This window comes from Pongo pygmaeus, chromosome 12 (assembly GCF_028885625.2).
Source record: "Pongo pygmaeus isolate AG05252 chromosome 12, NHGRI_mPonPyg2-v2.0_pri, whole genome shotgun sequence".
NCBI lineage: Eukaryota > Metazoa > Chordata > Mammalia > Primates > Hominidae > Pongo > Pongo pygmaeus.
Window position 1 is genome coordinate 33,279,365 of NC_072385.2, and position 26,207 is coordinate 33,305,571.

General features: G+C 45.5%; 1 protein-coding gene across 4 annotated transcripts in view; it reads left to right on the forward strand.

Moving 5' to 3' along the window:
* The window catches only part of IL1RL2 (interleukin 1 receptor like 2), a 56,381-nt gene extending 48,086 nt beyond the window's left edge, over positions 1 to 8,295 (forward strand). For all 4 annotated transcript variants that reach the window (XM_054476043.2, XM_054476039.2, XM_054476041.2 and 1 more), the window contains 2 exons: positions 1,130 to 1,291; positions 3,082 to 8,295. In XM_054476043.2, the coding sequence (XP_054332018.1) occupies positions 1,130 to 1,291; positions 3,082 to 3,572 (653 nt within the window). In that variant the 3' untranslated portion in view covers positions 3,573 to 8,295. The remainder of the gene's footprint in view (positions 1 to 1,129; positions 1,292 to 3,081) is intronic.
* The last annotated feature ends 17,912 nt before the right edge of the window (positions 8,296 to 26,207 follow it).

The window sequence follows — 26,207 nt, forward strand, 5'->3', positions numbered from 1 at the left end:
TTTTCTCTTGTTTCACAGATGTGAGTCTGTGGGTTTGTAGTGATGGAATTCACTGGTGGGCCTGAGTCAGGAGGGAGTCATCCAGTTTTGCCTGGTGCAGTTAGGACAGTGCTCTGTCACACAGGACACACTGAGGATAACATGGATAAATGGCTAGAGTTTCCTGCTTTTTTGTTTGTTTATTTTAGAGATCCTCTTTTTGTTTGTTTTAGAGATGTGGTCTTGGATTCTGTCATCCAGGCTGGAGTGCAGTGGCGTGATCATAGCTCACTGCATCCTTGAACTCTTTTTTTTTTTTTCGAGACAGAGTTTTGCTCTTGTTGCCCAGGCTGGAGTGCAATGGTGTGATCTCGGCTCACTGAAACCTTCGCCTCCCAAGTTCAAGCGATTCTCCTGCCTCAGCCTCCTGAGTAGCTGGGATTGCAGGTGCCCACCACCAAGTCTGGCTAATTTTTTGTATTTTTAGTAGAGACAGGGTTTCACCATGTTGGCCAGGCTGGTCTTGAACTCCTGACCTCAGGTGATCCACCTGCCTTGGCCTCCCAAAGTGCTGGGATAATAGGCATGAGCCACCATGCCTGGCCACATCCTTGAACTCCTAAGCTCCCATTTCAGCCTCCTGAGTAGCTGGGATTTCAGGCCTGAGCCATCATGCCTGGCTAACTTTTTAAAAATTATTTTCTTTGGAGAGTCTTGTTATGTTGCTGAGGGTAGTCTTGAATTCCTGGCCTCAAGCTATCCTCCTGCTTCAGCTTGTTTATTACAGCCATGCACCACTGCGCTGGACGAGTCTCCTGCCTTTAATTCTCATTTCTGGCCACATCACAGGGAGTGGTGGACTTAGAATCAAAAGATGTGGGGTAGGGTTAGGGATTGCAGATGTGATGCAGCCTACCCAGCCTCAGCTTCACTCTTGCGCTTTGGGGATAAGACCACTTCCCTCAGGGGTCCATTTGTGAGAGGAGATGATGTCCCTTGGCAGCCCCTGGCACCAAGTCAGCCAACTGGGCACTCAGAAGTCATGGAACCCAGGCCAAAGGACACCATGGTAGCCGCTCAGGCTTCCGGTTTGTTAACATGAGAGAATTTGGTAGCAACAATTCCACGAGCTTGTCTAATTCCTTTTCAGACGGGAAGCTGTATGACGCCTATGTCTTATACCCCAAGCCCCACAAGGAAAGCCAGAGGCATGCTGTGGATGCCCTGGTGTTGAAGATCCTGCCCGAGGTGCTGGAGAGACAATGTGGATATAAGTTGTTTATATTCGGCAGAGATGAATTCCCTGGACAAGGTGTGTTTTAAGTGAGGTATAAAAATAAGAAATAAAAGAAGGAAAGCGACCCCTCTGTTCCTCCACTTTACTAATGGCAGTGACTCTGCCTGCCTTCCCCATGGAACCACAGAAAGTCTATGACCAGCGCCCCCTGCCCGCCAGACCCCAGCCCCCAGCCCCCAGCCCCCAGCCCCCAGCCAAGGAGGTTAGGCCCAAGCTTGCTGCCTGCTCTAGGCTCCTCCCTGCCCTGCAGTGCCTGAGATTCCTGCTTGCAGCAGCACGCATCTCACTTTGAGTGAGGATATGGTTAAGCCATTCACAGAAACAGGTGGCCAGTGATGTAGTGGTGGCTAAAGGACTGAAAGGTGGCGAGAGTTAATTTGCCTTCACGTCCCTGAGATGAACTGCTGGGTGTTTTCCATGGGTTTGAACAATGTAAATCAGGTCGTGCTTAAAGCTGATTTTATAAACCTCAACCCTGCTTGCCCCTCCCCTCCCTAAATACAATGGAAATTTTAGTATACTTTTCCCATTTGATAGGAAGATGGCTTTGGACAGTTCAGTTAACTTCTCTCAACCTCAGTTGTCTCATCTGTAAAATGGGGATGGGGTGCTTCCCTGACTCAGATGAGAGAACTGAATGAGAAAACCTGAGAAGGGGCCCCCGGCATGGAGCTCAGCACACTTTAGACACTCACACAACAGTACCTTCCTGTCCCTTTGTTCTCCTTCTTGGAAGGCTATACAGGAAAATGGCTGAAATCTGAAATAAACATTCTTTTCTAGTCACCAGTAAATACCAATTCACTCACTTATTCAACAAATATTTACTGAAAACCTCTATGTGATGGACAGTATTCTAGACACTAGAAATACGAAAATCAGCCAAGTAGAAGGGCCTGTCCTCAGGGAGGTTCCAGTCTATTCTTGTTTCCTATGAGAGGCAACTGTAGACTAAATAGCATCTGCAGAGCTGGGTATTTAGAGAACCCTCCCTTTCCCAAGCAATCATCAGGGCATGTTATTTGGTTTCTAAATTAGTCACATAAATCCTGGTCATTTAAATAACTATAAAGAACAAAAGGAAAACACAGATTCAAGATTAATGCAACATTTCAGCTAACTACATTTTCCTATCCTTTTAAAATCTATTTTTAAAAATGTGTTCATCTGCTAATATACACCAGACCTTCAGCTAGTCTGGGGATACAGAGTTAGGCACCATCAGATACTTGTTGGCCAGGGAAAGTGACATACAAAGAAACCACATGCAAAACATGATTCATGACTATAGAGGACCAAGGCTTCAGGGAAAGCCACAAAGGCTTCACAGAAGAGGTGACACATGTTAAAAAAAAGAAAAAAACCCAAAACTTGTATCAATCCATTCCTGACTAAGTCATGTTTATTTTAAAGTCCATTTTTGGCCAGGCACGGTGGCTCACACCTGTAACCCCAGCACCTTGCGAGGCCGAGGTGGGCAGATCACTTGAGGTCAGGAGTTTGACACCACCTTGTGGTAAAACCCTGTTTCTACTAAAAATGCAAAAATTAGCTGGGCGTGGTGGTACGTGTCTGTAATCCCAGGTACTTAGGAGGCTGAGGCAGGAGAATCGCTTGAACCTGGGAGGTGGAGGTTGCAGTGAGCTGAGATTGCATTCCTGCACTCCAACCTGGGCAACACAGTGAGACTTCATTTTAAAAAAAAAGTCAATTTTCTCCTGGCCTGTTTCAAATATTCTCACTAGCATTAAGACCCGGGCTGTTTTAATTGTGAGATCTTCTGAGCCTTCTTTCTTTATTTCCAGCCGTGGCCAATGTCATCGATGAAAACGTTAAGCTGTGCAGGAGGCTGATTGTCATTGTGGTCCCTGAATCGCTGGGCTTTGGCCTTTTGAAGAATCTGTCGGAAGAACAAATCGTAGTCTACAATGCCCTGATCCAGGACGGGATGAAGGTTATTCTCATTGAGCTGGAGAAAATCGAGGACTACACAGTCATGCCAGAGTCAATTCAGTACATCAAACAGAAGCACGGTGCCATCCGGTGGCATGGGGACTTCACGGAGCAGTCACAGTGTGTGAAGACCAAGTTTTGGAAGACAGTGAGATACCACATGCCGCCCAGAAGGTGTCGGCCGTCTCCTCTGGTCCAGCTGCCGCAGCACACACCTTGCTACCGCACCGCAGGTGAGCAGGTGGGAGGACACGAGGTTCGTCACGCACTGATGGAGGGTCTATCGTTGCGCGGTGGCTCACAGCTGGAGGAGGACACATTTCATCGGGGTCGTCCGCTCTGAAGCTGGCAGTTGCGTACTAGTGAGAGGGACTGTTGTGTTTGTTGTCATTTGTTTGCTTCGATCAGAGCTGCTTCTTCAGGGAAAGACACGGCTTCTGCAGAAGGCCCTCTTTAGCCTATGGGCTTATTGACACATGCCCACTCACTGAGGCCTGGATGGATACAGCACATGGGCCCCTTGAGAACAGGACATGGAGGGTTTTAGAAATGGCAGTGGATATGCCTGGAAGTTTGCCCATGATGTGGCACCCACAGAGTCTGAGATGGGAGCCTGTGCTGTTGGGGGACCACAGGAGGGCAGTCTAGCACCAGGAGAGGGTCGGCAAGGAACGCAGTATTTGTCCACGCCTGTCCAGTGTCCGCAGGGCCCGGTGCTCAGGGGTCATTTGCTGTGTCTGCGTCTCTCTCACTCTGCCAGTGCAGACAAAGAGCTGAGACCACGGCCTTAGCACTTTGCTTCCAGAAGCGAGTTAAAAGTCACCTAGACCAGTGGGGACCCACAGGTGTGGCCATGACTACCTCTTGGTCACCCTTCCATGCTTTGAGCGGCTTTATCTGTCAAACGAAAGCAAGCAGGAATTCCTTTCCTTTCCCTTTTAGACACCTGTCAGTCAGAATTCTGAGCAGCCTGTGAGAGACGCAATTAGCACACAGATGACAGAATTCTAGTCCAAGCAAGGCAAAGTCAGTTTTCAATGAGCCAGTGTGCCCTTGTTACAGGCCAATTTATAACTTAATTATTCACAAAGTATTTTAATACTAAAAATTAGCTGTAAACCCTCATCACTTTTTTCCAAGACCCTGGGCTGAGGGAATTAGGCATAGCTCAACCCTCTGAAGCTGTGGGTTGTTGACACTGAGACTTAGTAAGCAGTCAGTGGGGGCTGGAAGGGAGTCAGCCCTGAGAGCCAGCCAGCAGGGGCGAGAGCGGGAGCCAGAGGGTGTCAGGAGGCCTGTGGCCCTGGGATGGCATGGGGAGCAGGGTGGGTTGGGAGGCGCTGTGCCCTCATTCACAGGCGGTGTGTGGTGCCCAGTGTGGGATGGACTTTCAGGTGCTAAGGAGCCCACTCCTGTCTTTGAAGAATTTATGTTCCAAGGTGACCTCAACATTACACATTTGTTTAGCATCCTACGGAGGCCTCGACTTGACATTGGTCCATTCTTTATTTAACATTTGCTTTTTAAAATTTTTATTTTGGTAAACTTTATGAACATAAAATTTACCATTTTAACAATTTTTAAGTGTATATTTCAGTGGCATTAAGTACATTCACACTGTTGTGTAGCCATCACCACCATCCATTCCAGAATTGTTTCATCCTCTCAAGCTGAAATTCTGTGCCCATTAAGCTATGCCTCCCCATTGCCTTCCCATTGCTCTGAGGTAGGACGTAAAGTACATTTTAAGAATAACAGCATTAAAAAATGGCTACTATAATTCACTACTATTACATTTTTGATACTTTTCAATAAAAAGAAAGCAGAGACACATACTGGAAAGCGGGAAGCTTTTTGACTTATAAAACTCCAGTTAAAGAATTCACCAACAGTGCTGGTCTCCAGGAAGTCAGAGGTTTCCAGAAAATACCTTTTCTTCCGACGGGTCAGCTTTCTATTTTGCTGACAGCCTCGGCTGATGTCCTGTGAGTATGGTCATTCACTTATAAATAATTAATTGCTAGAGAATCCATTTTCTAAAATTCACAGGCACACCCTTCAGAGAGGACACGTCCCTGCACCTCTCCCACTCTCCCCACACTGTGACTGCCTCTGGCTCCCTCCATCCTGCGGAGGGAAATGGCTGGGAAGGAAGGGGGAAGGGTGCTGAGATGCCCTCAAATCTGATTGGGGTGGGGGTATTCCCTAAATCCTCACCAAATCACGAGCCAGTGACCACTCACCCATTTCGGTCCAGATCTTACTGTGCCGGGGTTAGTCAAGTGGCCAGAGGTGGTGCCCACCGCCCTCAGGGGTTTCCTGGCGTGGCCTGATCTCATATGCACTCCACAGAAGGAAGGGCAAAGCGTCCTCAGCCAGCCCACAGCCACCCTGCCCGCTCCAGCACTGCAGGCAGCCTCCAAAGACCAGCCCAGAGAAGAGAACAGCAGCGAGTGAGGGGACAGAGTGTGGAACAGATCAGTAATGCCCATTTTCCTCTTGGGTGCAACAGGACAAACAGCCTGTTTTAATTAAACTAGCAAATCCTCCATGAGGAATGACGACTCCCATGTTGGAGAGAGAAATCGAGATGCAAAGAAACTTTTTAAAGTTCCACTAATTCCTAATGAAATAATAGGGATGCAATGCAGCAAGAATACAAATAATTAAAGCAAGTAGCCTGGCATCACCGCTGACATGTAGGCAGGTTGGCAGGTAACAGCTCCGCTCATGGTCTCAAGTCCAAATTTGTATAATAAAGGAGGTTTAAGAGTTCAATGGCTAAGGGACAAAAAGGTAGTTTATAGGAAAGCTGAAGGCCACCCTCAATTCTCTCCTGTTTCTCCAGCTGGGCTTGGTGCAAATATGAGGTCAATGGGGTCCTATCCCTAGTCCTTGGGGGTGGGCTCCAGAATTCTACTCCAAGCAAAGTGAAGTCAGTTTCCAATGAGCCAGTGTGCCTTCATCACAGGCCAATTTATAATTGAATGATTCACAAAGTTTTTTAATACTATGAATTAGCTGTAAACCTTCATCACTCCTTTCCAAGACCCTGGCTTGAGGGAATTAGAGACTCCCCTGGGCATCCCCAGGGACTGACCTGGAGGTAGGGCTGAGAGAGGAGATTGGACCAGAGAGGTGAAATACAGATGCTGAGTCGCTATATTTACATTCACCTTCCTATAATGACTGAGTCAGCCACAAAACCCACTACCTTTGGTATCTCCCCTCAAATACCCTGAGTCGGCTCATGAGCGAGGCCCTAGGAAAGACCCAGTCACATTAAATAAAGGGCCCTGGAAGGTGTGGTCTTTCCCCGGAGGACCAAGCGAGATGAAGATATACATGCGAAAAGTGCTTGGCAAACTGTGAGATGCCGTGAGGAGCTGGCCTGCCAAAATATGCAATGTGCTCAGGGAGCCTCAGCCCCCAGGGCCCCCCACACCCATCAGCACCCCATAGTGACGCAGATCACTTCCTGCCACGTCACAGTTGGTTGACCTTTCCTCGGCACTTGGTCCTGTTTTTTATTTATAAACATCCCTCCAACACATGCTTGTTTGGTATTGATCTGGGGCTGTGTAAAGTGGAAAATTCCTTCCTGGTTTCCTTGAAGAACAGAGGCTGTTCCAGATGAGGTCTGGAGTGAGCTACAGAGGGTGATGCTGGCTCTAGGAGCCGTGGCTGCTGGGTCTAAATGTTAGAGGCCACACATCTCCAGTAGTATTATTCTGGGAGATGGGAACTCTGTGTGTGGATGTCCCCTCCCATACACCCAGGGACTTCTGAGAAATGCTGCTGTTCACTAATACAATTCCACCCTCATCTCCCAGGCTGTCCCTGGAGAGGGGCTCTCCACTTGAGAAGGACCTCAGAGCCCTGGCTCTTGTCATCCAAATTCACCTTTCCTCTGGGGCTCTTATAGGAAAGGTGAGAGTTGCCACTGCTCATCTATGATGCTCTGGCATAACCACCTTGCAAAGATAACCCAAGAGAAATGGAAGCCTCAGGGATATACCACCAGATGAGCTGACGGCAAGGTAGAGGTTTTCGCATTCCCATGGCAGGTTTCCTCCTCAGCCCCTATCTCCCACCACATCAGAAAAGGAGTAAATAGATCTTTCCTGATTTCAGGCCCAAAACTAGGCTCAAGAAGAAAGAAGTGTACTCTCACGACTGGCTAAGACTTGCTGGACTGACACCTATGGCTGGAAGATGACTTGTTTTGCTCCATATCTCATCATTCTTACACCTATTTTCTGCTGCAGGATGAGGCTAGGGTTAGCATTCTAGACACCCAGTTGAGCTCAGGCTTAGAGAAGAGGAGGATGGGATAAGAGCTGGGGCCATCCCCATGTCATGGTGGGTGAGAGCTGGGGCCATCCCCATGGTCATGGAGGGTGAGGGCTGGTGGGGGGAGGCATCCCCATGTCATGGTGGGTGAGAGCTCGGAGCATCCCCATGTCATGGTGGGTGAGAGCTCGGAGCATCCCCATGTCACAGTGGGTGAGATCTGGGGGTATCCTCATGTCACAGTGGGTGAGATCTGGGGGTATCCCTGTGTCATGGTGGGTGAGATCTGGGGGTATCCCTGTGTCATGGTGGGTGAGATCTGGGGGTATCCCTGTGTCATGGTGGGTGAGATCTGGGGGTATCCCTGTGTCATGGTGGGTTAGAGCTGGGGGTCATTCCCATGTCGTGGACGGTGAGGGTGGGGGGGTCATCCACATGGTCATAGTGGATGAGAGCTGGGGGTATCCCCACATCATGGTGGGTGAGAGCTGGGAGCATCCCCATGTCATGGTGGGTGAGATCTGGGGCGTATCCCCATGTCATGGTGGATGAGAGCTGGGGGAATCACCATGTCATGGTGGGTGAGATCTTGGGGGATCACGTGTCATGGTGGGTGAGAGTTGGGGCGCATCACCATGTCATGGTGGGTGAGAGCTGGGGTTCATCCCCATGTCATGGTGGGCTAAGCCCACATGGAAGCCTGTGCTTGGATAGCGTATGCCCTTTCCTCTGTTTTTCCACAATGAACAATTAAACTGTAAATGTTAAAAATATCTGTAATTTGTGAAATAAGTTTTATTCTCATTTGAGCAACATAAATCACAATTTTGTTTGTTTACCATGCCTGTGAAAATCACAAACATTTTCTTATCAGTTTAAATAATGAACACTGATTTCTGCTAAAATCATCTGACAATTAGCTTGTCGACATTCAAATATTTTTCATCTTAAATCCACTACCTTTGTGGTGTGGTCCACTGAAAAGTTGGGCAAAACCCAATCTGTGATTGAGGCTATAGAGAAACATGAGGGTCATGTGCAATAGCTTTTTTTCCCCACACTTAGTAGATGGACTGTTTCTCAGTCTGACAGCCACCAAAGCTTTATGTCCTGATGAGTATTTTTGTCCTCTCATCCTCTCTGATGGCCTCGTTTCTCCAAATTTCTTCTTTTGTCACCGAGGCTGGGATTACAAGCATGAGCCACCGAGCCCGGTCAAGGCTTTCATATTTTTTTAAAACTTTGAAGTTCAATGAGAAACATAATTTAGTAAGCAACTCAGTATGCACACACGGAATGGAAAAAGTTCTGTCCTATGTTATTTGTTCTATTTTGTTCAAGTCTAGCTCAATTTTTCAAAATGCTGGTCACATCTCGCCAACTTGTTTTAATAACCAACTTATGCCTTTCCACTGCAATCTGGAGAGCTCAGCCTCTCAGGCTTCTGGTTCCCTTGTCAATCACGATACTTTGGCTACTTTGCTTTCTTCAATCAGCAAGGCTTTATCAAGAATTTACGCTCTTTTAATTATCTGACTTCCTGGTCAGTCAGCTTTGTTTGTGGTTTTAAATGACCACAGGATAGTAGAAGTGAACATAATTTCCTGCCTGTGTAAAAGGATGACATCAAGAGGAAAAGAAAGCAGCCCACTGGGTGAAGAACCTTGAGAAAGAGATGAACGTTTCCTCTCTTGAGACACAGGACAAACAAGGTAACGCCTGAGCTCGGCAAACAAGGACTTCGGTGCCTGCCTACGGCGCCGTTGCGCCCTCTGGTGGCTGCTGAGGAACCTCTGTCCAGCCCGAAGCTCACAGAGCCCCGTTCAGGCTGCGGCAACCTACCTAGGCGGCCAGAATGGAGACTTACAGGTGGGCGGGCACCCCGGGGTGCACACATTAGCCTCTCGGGGCTCTCCAACTTAAGGCCAGGGATATCTTTCTTCTTTTTAGGCTGCGGAGAAGGCGGAGATAGTGCCATTTTCGAATGTGTTCCTAACTCTTGAGCTTCTGAGACTGCCGCAGTCTGTCCAAGGGTGGTGAGTGGGGATCAGTAGGCCCTGTTTACTGTGTACTCGCAAGAGAGGACTGCGGTCATAGGGATTTCAGAGAGGTGGCCCTGGCATCGGGCCGCCTGGACCCCAGTCACAACTCAACCACTTGCTGATGGAGTATGCTAGCTAAATCCCTCGTGCAAGTCAAAAACCCTGTGCCCCAGTTACTTCCTCTGTAAAAAAGGGATAATACAATGTTGGTATCCTTATTGCCCACTACAAAAAGGGCCAGAGAATATGAACAGGACATTTACAAAGTAAGGATTAATTCATACAAAAGCCTGGTGAACGGAAAATGTGTGTAACATCACAAATGATCTGATGCCGCCAGGTAGGGGGGCATTTACCATGTGCCAGACCCTAAGCTAAGCTCTTTAAGTACATTATCTCATTAACAGTCAATTATCCTACATCCTCTCCATTTTAAAATGAAGAAAGTAAGTGTGTAAGAGATTAGATAACCCACCCAGGGGTAACACAGTTGTTAGACATGGCCCCAGGGAAGTGTATCACTGGCTGGGTATTTCACGATGTTACAGCATTCCTGTTAAATTGTTAGGTATGATAATGGTAGCATTGCTATGTTTCTAAAAGCATCTTATGTGTTAGAGGTGACATACTGAAACATTTGTGAATGAAATACTATGATATCTCAGATTTACTTCACAATAAGCCAGTGCAGGGAGTGGTGGAGGACATGAGTTTGTGAAACAAGACTGGCCATGAGTGAAGTTCATTCATGAAAAAATAGAGCAGTTGAAAAGATTTTTAAAAACAAAGAAACTCTCAACCCTCAGACACTTACACAAGTCTGCTGTGAAATAAGACATCCTGGCTATTCTGAACAGCCGGATGAAACTAGGGATGGAGATATTTTGTTTTGTTTTCAAAATATAAACAGCTTTTTCCTCCCTGATTATTTTCTCATTGGGTAAATTTATGAAAACAGGAAGTTATAAAAATATTCATTATCCTTTTGGTATATGTATGAATATTCACATAGATTTGATCTTGCAATACCAATCTTAGATTTATGAATTGCATTAGTCAGGGTTTTCTAGAGAAACAGAACCAATATGACTTTTATATATATACAAAATTAAGAACTGTCTCCCATGATCATGGAGGCTGAAAAGACCCACAATCCGCGATCTGCGGGCTGGAGACCCAGGAAGGCCAGTGAAATATTTCTTTAGTTGGAGTCCAACACCCTGAGAACCAGTGGCGCTGATGATTTAAATCCCAGTCTGAAGGCAGAAAATGAGATGGTTCAGCTCAAGCAGTGAGTGAGGCAGATTTTGAAAAGGGGTGGAGAAGAATTTCTCCTTCTTCTGCTTTGTGTTCTATTCAGGCCTTCAAGGGATTTGGATGATGCCCACCTGCTCTGGGGAAGGCTCTCTGTCTTACTGAGTCCATTGATTCCAGTGCTAATCTCCGCCGGAAACACCCTTACAGACACGTCCATAAATAATGTTTAATCTGGACATCCTTCAGCCCAGACAAGTTGACATGTAAGATGAACCATCACATGGATGTTTAGGTTTGTTCCATTTGTTACTTTTACAAACAAAGTGCATTCATCTGATCATTTGCCTTAGATAAATTACTGGAAATAGAAGAATTTATCTATTAAATAGATTTATATCTGATCATTTGATGCATTCTTCCAAATTTCCCTCCGGAAAGCTTGTACCAGTTGTGACTCCCGCCAATGCTGGCTGAAGATGTCAGAAGGCAAAACGTATTCTAAGGTGTCCCAGGCTCAAGCCTGAGTTCCTAGTTTGGTAATGACACTGGGGAATTTCTTGTTTTATATATTTTTTGTGCATTTCAAAAGAAATGATCAACAGGCTATGATGGGATGTTTTTGGTCTTGAAGGACCTAGTTATACACTTCTCTGTTTCAGGGTGTGGCTGTGCAATTCCCAGCCCCGCTAGTCCCCTGTCTTGTATGTTTATCCATTGCACTTGCTCTGCTGCTGGTGATTCTCAGTAGGGCACTTTCTCAAGCAGGCCTCCCTAGGGGTGGCAAAGGCACGCCTGCAGAGTCAGACTCTGCCATTGCTTCCATCCAGTTGGATGGATCCTAAAAAGTTAACAGGCCATAACACAGGGGTGGAGAAAGCTCAGAGCTCCAAACAAAAGGGGAGAACCATCTGGCCTTTCCCAGTACCTACTCTAGTAGAGCAGGTTAATTAAAAACAGTAGCAGCCATAAAACCTGACTGGTGTTATCTCTTTTCCCAGCCCCAACCAAGGCAAAACAACAAAAAAAGCCCATAGTGAGTCTCAGGGTGTTTTGTGTTTATGATTCCCATGTGTGTGGTCCCAGAGAGAAAGAGGATGGAGGAGGCGGGGGCTTGAGGTCAGCAGGCTGCAGTGGAGAGCTGCTCTCCTGTGAGGAGGCTGAAGTCCCCTAAAATGAAGAGAAAGCTTGGGATGTTGGGCTATTCCCGACCCTGCTTTCATGTCACTCTCTCTGATTTCATTTCACATATCACAGTTGACAGGGCATAGATACTCTCGAGACTTTTTTTTTTTTTTTTTGAGATGGAGTCTCGCTCTGTCACTCAGGCTGGGGTGCCGTGGCATAATCTCGGCTCACTGCAACCTCCACCTCCTGGGTTCAAGTGATTCTTCTGCCGTAGCCTCCCAAGTAGCTGGGATTACAGGTGCATGCCACCATATCCGGCTAATTTTTGTATTTTTAGTAGAGGCGGGGGTTTCACCATGTTTGCCAGGCTGGTCTCAAACTCCTGACCTCAGGTGATCTGCCCACCTTGGCCTCCCAAAGTGCTAGGATTACAGGTATGAGCCACCACACCAGGCTCTAGAGACATTTCTAAAGGGGATGCTTGGAATCTTGAGAAGACTGTAGGTCTTCTTGTGGGCAATCAATTATCTGCTCATTGAAGTAAGAAAGCCAAGTACTTGATTGGGCGCAGGTGGGTGGGCAATGGTAGGACATTTACTCCCAGCCCCCATGCTTGAAAATCAATTCTTTTTCCAGTTTTCCAACTTTTCTGTTTCAAGCAAAATCAGTCAGGTGTCAGAATGCCCACAAAGCTTTTCTGATTGAATGAGTAATAGGTAGGCTCTATTTTATTCTGTGTGAAAATTAAGGGTCTTTATCTCTCAGCTCTTACCATGGCCAATAAATAAATGCTTTGGAAGGTACAGCCATGGCCTTCTCTGGAATTGAGGACCCTCAGAACACTGCTGGAACCCCAGACCTTCCACAGAGCTTGGCCCAGTGGATGAATGATGGGAACTTGGACGCAAGAGCAATGATGAGATTTGCTCGGGTCTCTCCTGCCAAAGTTAATTTGCATATCTGTAGTATGGCTTCCAAGCAAGGTAAGGATGGTTTGGCCTAATTTTATTTGTATCTATAATCCAACCTAGGGGTTTGAAGGACAACTATCAAACAGTGGTGGATTTCTGTTTCAGTGTTGAGCACCGGGTATCCCTTCAGGCCTTGTTCAAGGCAGCTCCCAAGAGTCCAGTGGGCAACCTTGTGTTAGGAGGGTGCCTGTCCCACCTCTCTAGGGTGTGAGACCAAAAGGTGGGCTTTGTTTGGTTTCCTGGAATCCTCACCTCTGTGAAAGAGCATTTAGGGATCTCAAAGGACCAATCTTGTACTTCCCTCCACGCCACCTGTCTACCTTCCAAGCCAAAGGTGCATGGTAACCACTTTAGGGGGAAATGAGAGAACTCAGGTAGTCATTTAGCCATGCTATTACATAAGTCCCAAACTGGCCTTTTGCAGTTTTATTGTCACCTTCTGCCACTCATTGAACACATGGGCCTCCTCTATGGATACAGAGGTGAGCATAGAGGCATGTCTCTGCCCTGATGGCATGCATGATCTAATGGATGGAGGAGACAGCCACAAGGAAGGCGTGGAAAGATGGCTGGGGGTCGGGGAGTGAGGAGATGCAGAGAGAGAGCAGGAAGAAAATCATGGAAGAAAGTCATTTGATGAGAGAGTCTTTTTTTCTCTTTCTTTTTAAAAAATGCAACACTAATCACAAGGGGTTGTGGCTGACCTGACTGTGACACCCCCAGCACCCACCTGAGGAAGAGGCAACAGCTCCAGCACCTGTTTCTGACCTAGGGGCCAGGTGATGGCCCGGCTCCACACCACATCAGGCCTGAGTGTGGGAAAGCGTTGCGGCCAGGAGCCATCTAGGAGCTTGAAACAGAGTTGTGCTCTCCTCCAAGCTGTGGTTTCAATTAAACCCATGGCTAAAACCTTCACCAGGCGTGTCCATTTGGGACGTTGTTTTGGTTTATTTAGAATAAATAATCTATAGTGGTTTTCCCTCGATACTCGGGGAAATTGTCATCAGGTGAAACCAGCCTGAAATAAGTACTGAGATCATGCTTGGAGGTCCCGTTGGCCCGTGGGGAGGGGTGGCGGTGCCGGTGGCACGGGGTGGAGAGAGGGTCGGTCCCGCTTTGCTGAGGACGGAGCGGCCTGGGAAAGAATGGCCAGTCCTCAGGGCTCGTCCTCACCTCGCTCTGTCTGCCCCTGAGGGTCTGTCCGCCACAACACGAACCCTGTGGATGTTCCAGGGAGGTATCTGGTAGTCTGACCTCAGTGACAAAGAAGGGACCTTACAACCCAGGCAGATGAGCAGCGTTAAGTCCCAAACCCAAGTGAGGGCTCCCGCGATTGCTCCACGCATCCTGCAGGGAGCGCCCTGGTGTTTTTCCTCGACTTCCTAAAGGGATTCTAAAAAGAACATGCAACTTGATTTGACAGGAAGCAATAAAAACGCATGCAGAGAGCTGACTGGAGCCCGGATTCTACATGCCTCCTTCTTGCCTCAGAAACACAGAGGAATGAATGAATTAAAGACACAACACTCAGCCCTAGGCTTCAGGATTGGATGGGTGAACATTTTGGGGTAGCCTTTTCTAGAGATGTGCGATCAAGGTAGGAAGAGTGTCAAATGAAATGTCACTTTATAATCACAACAGCCCCATAGGCTGTTGTGGCAGGTGGAAGACAGGTGTAGCCAGGTAATTGAGTTCAAGGCAGCATGGTAGAAACATGATTTTTTCCCCCAGTCAAGCCCTTTTTTTCCATTAGGTAGAAGCTCCCTTCAGTTATTTCTGCTAGGTTCCATAGTTTTGCAGTCACTTCTGGTGCTTTGAAGAGTCATTTGGGGTTTATCAGATTCAGCTCTGGTTCATGTTAAAACTTTAATCATTTGATTCCAAGCTTTTCTTTTCCTCTACTCCACTCATGGGAGATGGGAGCTGAGACTAGTGGGTAGAATAAAGGTGGTGATGGGCTGCTGTCACACACCTGTCCTCTTCCTCCATCTCTCCCACCTCATTTGGAGCAGTGAGAGATGGGGGAAAAAACCATGTCTACATCTTTGACTACATATGATGGCTCTGCCTGGGGTACCACAACTGCCATCGCTGCTCATTGCCCAAGGGCATCAAGTGGATGGATGGTGACACCTTCATGTCCTACAAGGGGCTCACATCTGAGGAGAGGACCCAGCTGTGCTTTCAGGCTGCCATGCAGTGGGTGGCCTCACACGCACACCTGTGGGGCCTGTGCTGCTTTGTGCCTGGAGCTTCTATCTCAGCTTCCCGCCACGGTCTACCTTCAGGTCTGCAGGTGCGCTGGGGCTCCATTTCCCTACTTCTTAGGAATCAGAATCTCTCGTGGCATGTGCCCAACTTTGAGGGGAGCATGCATTCATGGCCCACTCCATTGGGCAGGGCCTCACTACACCACCTCTTCTCAAGTCTATTTTTCTCTAGTTCAGGGACTCAGGGACAGACAGTACAGTGAATCTATCAGCTAATCAGGTGCACAGCAGGAATCAAAATCCAGTCCCACTTCATTGATGGCACTCAAAGTTTTGGAATAATTCTCTTGGGGATCTCCCCTCGCCCTGGTAGAGTGAGGAAGAAATAAGCTCTTTTCATGAACCAAACACAAAGGCCCAAAGACAACCCGTGAGCTCTCCTCATATGTGGAGTGGTTGTTCATTGGGGTGGGGGTGTGGGTGGGACCAGTTCCTAGGGAACGTCTGTCTCAGTGGGCTTGTGGCTGGCGCTCAGCATGTTCTGTCTTCAGCCTCAGCCTCTGCTGAAGATCTTGAACAAGAGGAAAGATACTGTGTGGCATCTGACACCATATTTTCTAAAAGAACTTCTGAAAACCAAAGAAAAAAGACAATAGAAAAATGGACAAACAATATAAACAGGAAATTCAAAGCCACAGGACACCAAATAATCAAGACCCATAGGAGAGCCCAACCTCACTAATAATAAGGGATGTGTCATTACACATAGTTACTGCTTTATGTCTTACAGATTAGCAAAGTTTAAAGGGCCTGGCAATGTTGGTGAGGTCATGGGGCAGTAGGGATGCTTCTCTGTTGAACTTACTGCACGTTGGTAGAATCACTGTGGAGAGAGCATTTAGCCATAATGCTCATAGCTGTTCTAGGCACATAGCCTAAAGAAGCTCTCATTCATGCAAACAAGGGCATGTGCATAAGAATATTTATTGATGTGTTATTTGTAACTGTGGAAATTTGGAAGCAGACTAAATATGTCTGTGGATAGGAGTACAGAGAAGCTGTGTACATCCCCCAAATCCACTATTATCTGCAGTTTAAAAACAATGAACTTCAGCTACATGTATGAACATGGGTAAACTTCAAGCCATGTTGATAAAAAGTTTCAGAATAATATGCACAATATTTATGTTAGTTATATATAGCAAAATATAACATACGAAACAATCTAAGATTGTCTCACAAGGTTACTTGTGAGTTTATCATAATCTTATTCACTTCCAGCTTTAATGTAGGATGCTTTTGTTACCTTATTCTGGGCTCAAGCTTTTGGGAACAGCTTATGTCTGAAACACCAAAGGCCATTGATTCTATGTCCCGAATAAAAGCCTGCTATTGGCTTGAATGACAATAACAGACTTTTATTATTGACAAAAATAATAAAATTGATGCCTATTGCTTGATACTGTGTCTCAGTTAGACCTGGCTTTCTATATAGGCAGTTACCTACCCAGTAACATTTTAGAGATGCTGGAAAGCTGTGTTGCTCTAAAACATCTCTGGTGGAGACCAGTCTACTACTACATACATTTCTAGAATTAAGATTTTAAAATAGTTAATGTGTGCAATCAGCAATAGTATTTTATTAATGTCTCCAACAGCTTCATTCACACACTTGCAAGGGTACATTTATTTGATTGCATTTCAATTTGATGGCTGAGATAGAAAGGAGACAAAATGGAAGCTTTGTTATAGGAAAGGAGTACAGAATTGACATTTAGTGTGGGCTGCTGTGGGGAGAAGGCATAAGTGGGCACCACTCTGGGGATGATGTTACAATGTTCTTTGGACAAAAGGACAAGGCAGGACAACGTTGAATGAATGCAGGTGTCTTGTCTAAACATATAAACAAGTCACAGCAAACTACACTCAGCATCATGAAATGGTGCTGCTGACCACTCTAAGGATTCATGTTTTGTTGAGCATTTAGTATGTGCCAGGCAGTTGCTGTACAAGCCTTTACAAGAACCTGCTGAGGTATATTTTGCACATGCCTACATCAGGCTTCAGAGAGTTTTGACCGCTTTTCCTAGTACTCCATAGTATTTGAACCCAGGGCTGGCTGACTCCGAAATTCAGTAAGCCATAGTGCCCCTAAGTGACAGTTTCCCTCCTACTCTATAGTTTATTCCTGGAGAATATGTAAGTTTGTAATAGACTACACTTTGGGTGTGAGCAGTACGTTTTCTCACCCTTCCTTTGATTCCAGTAGGAAGCTTCTTGTGTGCATTTGGGTCCCGTGAGTCCATGCCCAGGCTTGGTCAACCCTAACATGGTATGGTTTGCACAGTTTGCAGGCAGCTTTGTAACACAGCATAGATGAACCTAAATCCTCAGACATTCTTTTCAGCTGGATTAGGTGGGAAAATTTGTCTCTGTCTCTTGCTCCCTCTCCTACTCTGTCTCTGAAATGTGGGTATAGCTTTGCTGGTAGCAGTCTTTCCTTCCACAAGGATAGATATTGTTAGCGTCAAGAATGAATCATGTCAAAAGTGAAGAGTCAGAGATAAGCAGAATCAGAGAAGCAAAGAGAGACCAAGAGAGATCTGTGACATTGTTTGAGTCCCTGGATCCTGTCATGCCTGAATTCCTTGGAACTCTGAAGTTTAGGAGTTAACTATTTCTCTTTTCTGCTTAAATTTGGTTTCTGTTTCTCACAATGGAAAGAATCCTAACAAATACAAGCCTCAATATGTTAGTCTTTTCCTGCAGACCTCTTTCTGATTGATATCACCATAGCAGTATGAATTTTTCTATGAAATCATGTAAGTTTTTCTCCTTGGAAAAGAGATAAAAAAGCCATACTAGGTTTGGGGTTCCTATCATGAGTGTGTTTTGGTATAAATTATACAATGGCTCAAAAGTAACATAAAAAATTTATTTTTTGGGGCAGTGCACACTTAGGGCATGAAATCCAGGGCCTCAGTCCACTGCTGGGATGCCACTGGTGGCCATCATCTCCTCCCAGGCTCCATATCTGAGCCTTGTACAGAGCAATGTCATTGCAGACCCTGCAGTGGTTTAGCCTGCGATCTGGGCAGTCTGGGTTGAGGGTGGGCTCTGAGTCCCATGCAGTTTCCTGGTTTTCGGTCTGTGTCTGGGTCCCTCTTCCTTGGTCCCTGGGCAGCGTGGCGAATAAGATTCCGAAACCTGGCGTCTCCAGGCTCCTCCAGGTTACCATGCCAAGACGTGGGCTTCCTGGTGATCTGTGGACCTCGTGGAGGGGTTCACGTGATACCGCGCATAGGCGTTCTGGGCTGGTAGTTCTTTGAGGTACAGCTCCTGCAAGATCTGGTTCTGACGGACCTCATCCTGGATCACCTTCTCCCTGGGGTGTCCCCCCATGGCCTTGGCGTTGCTCCATCGGGTTCGATGCGCTCTCTGCTCCCTGGTGCCTCTCTCCCTGGCCCCGGGCATCTGCCGTCTCCAGGCAACGGTGTCCCACGCAGTCTCCAGGCAACAGCGCTCCCACAGCCCCAGCTCCTGGCGACCCAGCCCTTACCCCAACCGCCCGTGGACACCTCCAGGAAAGGGCTTCCTGTCACAGGACAGACCCGGAGGTCATGGGCATGTGGTTAGGCCTCACCTTGGCCAGTCGTTTCCCTCCCAGCGAGCAGAGGCGCTGCTTCCTCGTGCTCTCCCTTCTCCGTCTCGGGCCTGCAGTTTGCTCGGTGGTTCAAGACCAAGGCCCACGGGGAAGCCATTGCCAAATGCAGAGGCTGGCGCGGCTGGCTGAGCAGGCAGCGGAGGCCGAGGGTGGGTGTCCGTGGTCCTGCGTCCCCGTGTCCACAGCCAGGCCGCGGGGACCCCAGGTTCCGCTCCTTCGCTGCCCGAGCACGGTGCCTGCAGGGTCCTCTCCGCGGGATCCTGGATCGTCAGGGCCGCGTGGGTGGCTGGGTGGGAGCGGGCTGCAGGCAGGCTCTAAAAGCAGGGGCTGGGCGGGGGCGTGGGGGGATAGGGAGGGACGTAGTGGAAGTTGGGGCCCCAACGGACATGCGGGCGGCAGATGCAGCCCTTGTGAAGACTCAGGCAGGAAGAGCTCGGCAGGGCGATGCCCACGACGGGGTAGTGGACGGGGACGAATTGGTTGAGAGACGGGTAGCAGATGGGGCAGAAGGACGAGTAGGTGGGATGGAACAGGAGCGTAGTCTGCGGGTCCAGAAACGGGCGACGGATGGGAGGAAAGAAGAGCTGACTGCCAGGGCGCTGCGGGGTGGCGCCGAGCGGGCGCCGGGGTTGGAAGGCGCAGAGGCGGGGCAGCTTTCGAGTCATTTTGAGCGAGTGCAGCGCTCCCTCGTCGGAACTGTCGGAGTGCGCGGCGAGCGCGGGGCCTGCGCGGCTTTTATCTCCTCCGGGCGTTCCAGGGCGGAACGCGCTTTGTGACCCGCGCCCCACCCGAAGCCGGGAGCGCCCCGCCGGTCGGCACAGGGCCCCATCTCCGGGTTTAGGACCGAACAGGGGAAATGGAAGACAGAGGAAATGGCAGCCCCTGTTCTTGGGTACCCTGTAGTTTTGCCCTCAGCAGGCAAAGGCTGATCAGGGGGCTAGCATACAGGTAGGGGCCGGGGGCCTGGGAGAGAGGCTCTGAGCAGGATCTGGGAAAACGGGACGGAGTCAGTGCCCCAGGCGCCTTCCCTTAGGACAGCGCGGCGTTGAAAGCCCTTCAGTCCCTCACATCACTGCGGGAACATGCGCAATTAGACATGCTAGGTCCATTTTACCCACGGGACACGAAGGACCAGAGAGGGAACCTTCATAGGCTGGTGGTGGGTGACAAAGCAGGTGGGGCTAGAACTTGGGGCAGGAGGGGAAATAAGAGGGAAGGCAAAACGGCCCCAAGCGCGCACCAGCGGCCTTGCCTCTGCTGCATGTCTGGAGGGGATCCTGCAGGGGGCGCGTCAGAGCAGATCTGGGCGTTTCCTAGCTTACCCTTGGCCCCCGTGTTCCTTGGTTTGATGCTTTACTCTTTAAAATAATTTTTAAAAATCTTTAAATATTTATTTTATTTCATTTTAAATTCCTGGGTACATGTGCATGTTTGTTACATGGATATATTGCATAATGGTGAAGATTTAGCTTCTAGTGTACCCGTCACCAAAATATGAACATTGTAACCAATAGGTATTTTTTATCCCTCACTACCATCCCATCCTCCTCCATTTTGGAGTTCCCAATGTCTGTTACTTCCATCTTTATGTTCATATGTACTCATTGTTTAGCTCCCACTTTTAAGTGAGAACATGTAGTGCTGTACTTTCTGTTTCTGAGTTATTTTACTTAGTATGATGGCGTCCAGCTCCATCCATGTTGCTTCAAAGGACACGATTTCATTCTTTTTTATGGCTATATACTATTCCTTACCATATTTTCTTTATCCAATCAACTGTGGATGGACATTTAGGTTGGTTCCATGATTTTGCTATTGTGAATAGTGCTGCAATAAACATCTGAGTACAAGTGTCTTTTTTAATGTAATGATTTCATTTCCTTTGGGCAGATTCCCAATAGTGGGATTTCTGGGTCAAATGGTAGTTCTATTTTTAGTTAATTGAGAAATCTCCACACTGTTTTCCATAGAGGTTGAACTAATTTACATTCCCACCAACAGTGTATAAGCATTCCTTTTTCTCTGTGTCCTTGCGTTGTTTTTTTGACTTTTTATTAACAGCCATTCTGACTGGTGCAAGACGATATCATTGTGGTTTTAATTGGTATATCTCTGATGATGAGTGATGTTGAGCATTTTTTCATGTGTTTGTTGGCCGAGAAACAACTTTTACTATATCTACTTGGCATAACCTAGCCAGACAAATGCTTTCTATAGTTATGAAAGCAGAATTCAATTTGAACCAATAAATGTCATAATCCTCTACTACCCCATCACTTCTCCCCACTCCTAGACACACAAACTTTAGGAATAAGTGAAAGAGTGAGGGCTGATCCCTAATGAGGCAGTGTGGAGCAGATGGGCTGTCGGTGGGTCTCTTCAGGCGATTGGCTGGTGCTAGAGAGGAAGGGCACACCCAGGAAGGGACTGGGGCTGTCACTGGTACACTTGGGTTGTTCCGATGGTGCTTCAAAACACAAGAACAAGCCAAGCAACTATACAAATGGGGGCTAAGCACAGCCATGCTTTGGGTTAAGTGGGCATATTGTCATCAAAGAACTCTCCACCTTTCTCTGTCCTGAAGAAGTTTGCCCAGATTGTGAGCCCAGCCCGTCCTGGTTCCATCTGGGGAGTTTGGGATGCTTAGAAAATTTCCTTTTCATACCTGACATGCCCAAATAAAGAGAGATCTCTTTCTTTTTCTCTTTTTAAAAGGCCTGATTTACAGACTGCTTAAATCAACATAGATGAATTAGATAAGTCATTATGCAACAATGCGTTTTCCATAATGACTCAATTTCTGAACATGGTGTGATTTGGTGGGTTGCATTTTGCTCTGGTTGTTCTAAGGAGGAGAGCTTAGGGCAATGACCTGGGACAGCTCTAAAATTTTGCGTTTTCTTTTAGCTGGAACCATGTGCTAGAACTATCAGAGTATGACGAAGTTTTCCTTTTTGTCTTGGTTTGATATTGGTGCCTAAGATAAGACATCTTAGGCACCAAGATTGTGTGTTTCTACAGGCTGTAGAAACACACAAAAATTTTGCTGATAATACACACTTGTTTCTATGGCCAGGTAGCCCTGATTTGCTCACCTCCTCACCGCCATGACCAGGTGTGAATTCACAGGTAAAAGGGCAAGTTTGTTTACTCCTAGTTGCTCTTGAATAGAGAGTTGACTTTTTCACCCCCTTGGCTTGTAACTGCTGAGTTCACTAATAAACCCTTCCTTTTAAAAGGGGGAAAATAAAACTAATGAGAAAATATCGTAGGAGATAAAGAAGAATCATAAGAACCCATTGTGGAAGTTCAAAAAGAAACCATTGAAGGTCTAAAAGCTCAGAAAAATATTTAGATCACTGATGCTATAATAGATATAAGTAAAACAGACAGGGGCCACAACGGGTAACATTCTAGAATATTTTGAACAATAAAATTTAGTGTAAGCCACTTGAGGGTACCCTTTCTTCTCTGGATATCTCAATAGAGGCTCTACTTGTAAACGCTTTTTAAAATCTCTGGGCTTTAAATTTCTTTATGCCAATTTTCAAACAGATTATTGAAATCTGACTGAAGAATAAGCTTATAAACATCCCTAGTAATATATCCAATTTGTGTTTAAAAAGTATTTTTGAGTTGAGATCAATAAACTAGTTTGAAGTCTGTTTCAAACATGAGTAAGACATGAATCTTGAAAGTAACTCAATTAAGAAATAAGTAGAAGAGATTTCAACAAAGACAATAAAAGACACCCCCCTTCCATAGCGAAATATCACCTTCAACCAAAGTTTCTTTTTCTTGAATCAATTTTATTATGTTTAATTTTCATATTGTGTAGGAAGGGCAAGGGAAATGGGGCATGGGAGGTCAGAGAGAACTTTCTGGAGAATGTGAACCCCACATAAAGGAATGTCGGCTGGAAAAGATGGATGGGGTGGAGGTGGATGTGACCAAAGACCTTGTCTCATACAAAGAAGAAGCATAAAATCATGAGAAGTGTTCAGAGCCCCCACAAAGACTTCAATTTCTCAAAGCATGAAGTCAAGAATGAAGGGGGGACTAGAAGGTGGAGGTTGGGGTGAAGAACTCAAGAACGAGGAGAAGGAGAATGGTGTGGGACCCCTGAACAGGCACAGCTGGAGAAAGACTTAGTGGTATTACATTTTTAAAGATTTCTCTGCTCATAAATACTTGAAAATGCAAAAAGCACAAAGAAGTCATCCCCAATCCTGGAACATAGGCATAAACACAGACTATTTTTATTTTATAATGTATTTTAACATCTGGCAATACCAGCCACCTTTATCGTTATACTTTTGTCTACACTTTCTTGACTCTTCTTGTTCATTCATTAGTGTCTTAAGTTTCTATTGGTATTTTGATTTTAATTGTTTTGAATATATGCTAACTTACAATTTTATGCCTCTCTAGAAGCAGGTACTATCTCTTAATACAATATTTCTCTAATATCTCTTAATATAACAGTACTTTTTCACATAGATCCTGGCTTAAGTTTCTTTAAAAGTTTCTTCTCAGAAATTGTTTTGTTGTTGGTATTGGGAATTTTTTTTCCTTTTTTTTTCTCATAGTTAATTCCCGGCTGATGAAATCCTGGTTTTTCTACTTTTATTTTAACTTGTCAACTGCTGTTTATTTTATTTTATTGGCAGATTTATTTTGTTTATATAGATAGTCATAATCGGAAATAGTAATAAACTTGTCTTTTTGTTTCCATTATTTGTGGCGTTTGTTTCTTTTTCCTGTCTAATTGTTAGACTGTCTAAAATTTTGCTTAATAGGAATGAGAGGGGACATGTCTCTGTGGTTTTACTCTTAGTTATGATGTTGGCTGTTTTCATTTTCTTTAAAAATTTTAATTATTTTACATTTAAATTGTTTTAAATTAAATGATCTTCTAGGCTTCTTAGTTGACTAAAAGCTTTAAATTTTGAAAATTTGTATTGAATTTTGTCATAGGAGTCTTTGGCATATATTAAGATGATTATATGATTTTTCTTCTTTGACTTTTTGGTATAATGAAGGGTATTGATACATTTCCTGATATTAAGCCATCTTTGAATTCCTGAGTATACAGTGTACTTATATTTGTTAATGTGCTTCATTTATCTAATTTTATTTGGAATTTTCATTTATATTTGCAAATGAAATTACGAATGAATCTTTACATTTACTAACTCCGTCCTGTAGAAATTATGCTGGCTTGCTGGGCGTGGTGACTCACACCTGTAATCCCAGCACTTTGGGAGGCTGAGGTGGTGGATCACCTGAGGTCAGGAGTTCGAGACCAGCCTGGCCAACATGGTGAAACCCCCTCTCTACTAAACAAAACAAAACAAAAACAACAAAGAAACAACAACAACAAAGTAGCCAGGCATGGTGGCAGGCACCTGTAATCCCAGCTACTTGGGAGGCTGAGACAGGAAAATCACTTGAACCCAGGAGGTGGAGGTTGCAGTGAGCTGAGAAAGCACCATTGCACTCCAGCCTAGGTGACAAGAGTGAAACTCTGTGTCAAAAAAAAAAAAAAAAGAAAAGAAAAGAAATTATGCTGGCTTTATAAAGCAAATTACAAACCTTTTCCTCTTTTAATAGGCTCTGGCAGTGTTAATATAGGCTGGAAATGATTTCTTCTTTACAGATGTGAAGGCAACTATCTGAGTCAGGTACTACTTTGGTGATTATTCTTAAATTATATTTGTCATTTCTAACACATTTATTGATTTGATTCTTTTTTGTTTCTTTAGTTTGGTAATTTACTCTTATCTAGAAACAATGCACATATAATTTTCTAATTAATTACTATATGGAGATATAAAGTAATCTTTCTAAAAGCAGTCAATGTTCTGAATGTTTGAAGTATTGTTCTTTGTTTCATCTCTAACCTTGTTTACTTTCACTTTCACTTCTCCCTCCTGTGACTTAACTATGCAGAGATGCCTATTTTACCATCTACCCTCTATTCCACTTGAATTTATCAATGGAAACATTTTCTCTTAACCAATTAATTTTATCTTTAAGTCTTTCTCCCTCTTTTTTTTCAAGTTTATTTGTGACTCTCATGATTGTCTTCTAAATTCTCAGAATAAGTACTTAGCAACTTCATTCAAATACTTTATTTTTTTAAGAATTAAACAATTGCCCTCCCAGTACAGCTTTGGCTGTATTCCAGAAGTTTGCTATGCAGCATTCTTCTGGGTATTTTATTAATAATAAATAATAATATTAATATTAATTAAGATACTTAAGTTTTGATTTTTGATTTTTGAGTTTCATTTTAAACAATGTTGTTGCCTTTCTTTTTTCCTAGCAGTTCAGTTTGTTTGCATGTAACATTGTTAATTATTTCTAGCTTTGTTTCATGGTAATCAGAAAACAGAGTCTTTACCAATCATAATATAATGTTAAGTAACCTCTTGGCATAACTACTGTACTTCTACTGGCATTAGAAGCAAGGTGATAATTTTCCTATTATAACTTTAGTGTCCAATTTTCACATTCTCACATTGCTTTACTCACCAATTTTTAACTGTACAGGACAATGTTGAGCCAAGTATGACGGGGACATAATTGAGGACTGCAGTTAATGTGCTGTTGCCAGAGAGCAAATGTAAAAGGGACCTTCGCCACTAGCCTGTCTCACCCTTTGCCCCTCCCTGCTTAGGGGCTGGTAAGGGTACTGTCACCTCAGGGGCAAGAGATGATGAGGATTTGGGCTATAGGTGATGAGGATTTGGGGCTCTGTTGTAAGCAGAAGCTGGCTAGGATGGCTGAGGGCTCAATCTCCTTGGTGGAAGACCCAGGGAGACTGTGGCAGTGAGGGGTGAGTCTCAGGGAGGTGAGTTGCTACCCACACAAGCAAAACTGCCTCTGGAGGGCACACTCAGGATATCACAGAGGAGGCTGGGGTCCCTGTCTTGGCATCTGGAATGAGCACTGGGTCAGGAGCCGATCTAGTGTATGCCTCCGTCTGCCCTGGTCTTGCTGGCCATTAGCAATGCCGCTATGTGGAGTCACTCTGTTTCCTCAGGGCAATCAGCACTTTTTCCCTTTTTCCCCCAAACCTACCTTTCTAAGGAAGACACTGTCGGTGCTTCAGAGGTGGTGTGACTTTCTAAATGAGGATGGCCTCTTGAGAAAACCCATGTGATTTTTTATCCTAACTTATCTTACATCATAGTAGAAACTTCTCTCATTTTAAAGGACTGCTGCCAGCACACAAACTCAAGTTCAATTTCTGGGTAGTGTCCCTCTGGTAGGGTCACTCATTACAAAAGAATAAAGAAATATTTCCTGCATCTTTATTTTCTCTTATGTTGGGGCCAGAACATAATAATCACATTTATGCCTTTAAGCTTCTAACTGCACCCTAGTTGATTTGCTATTTATATATTCTTC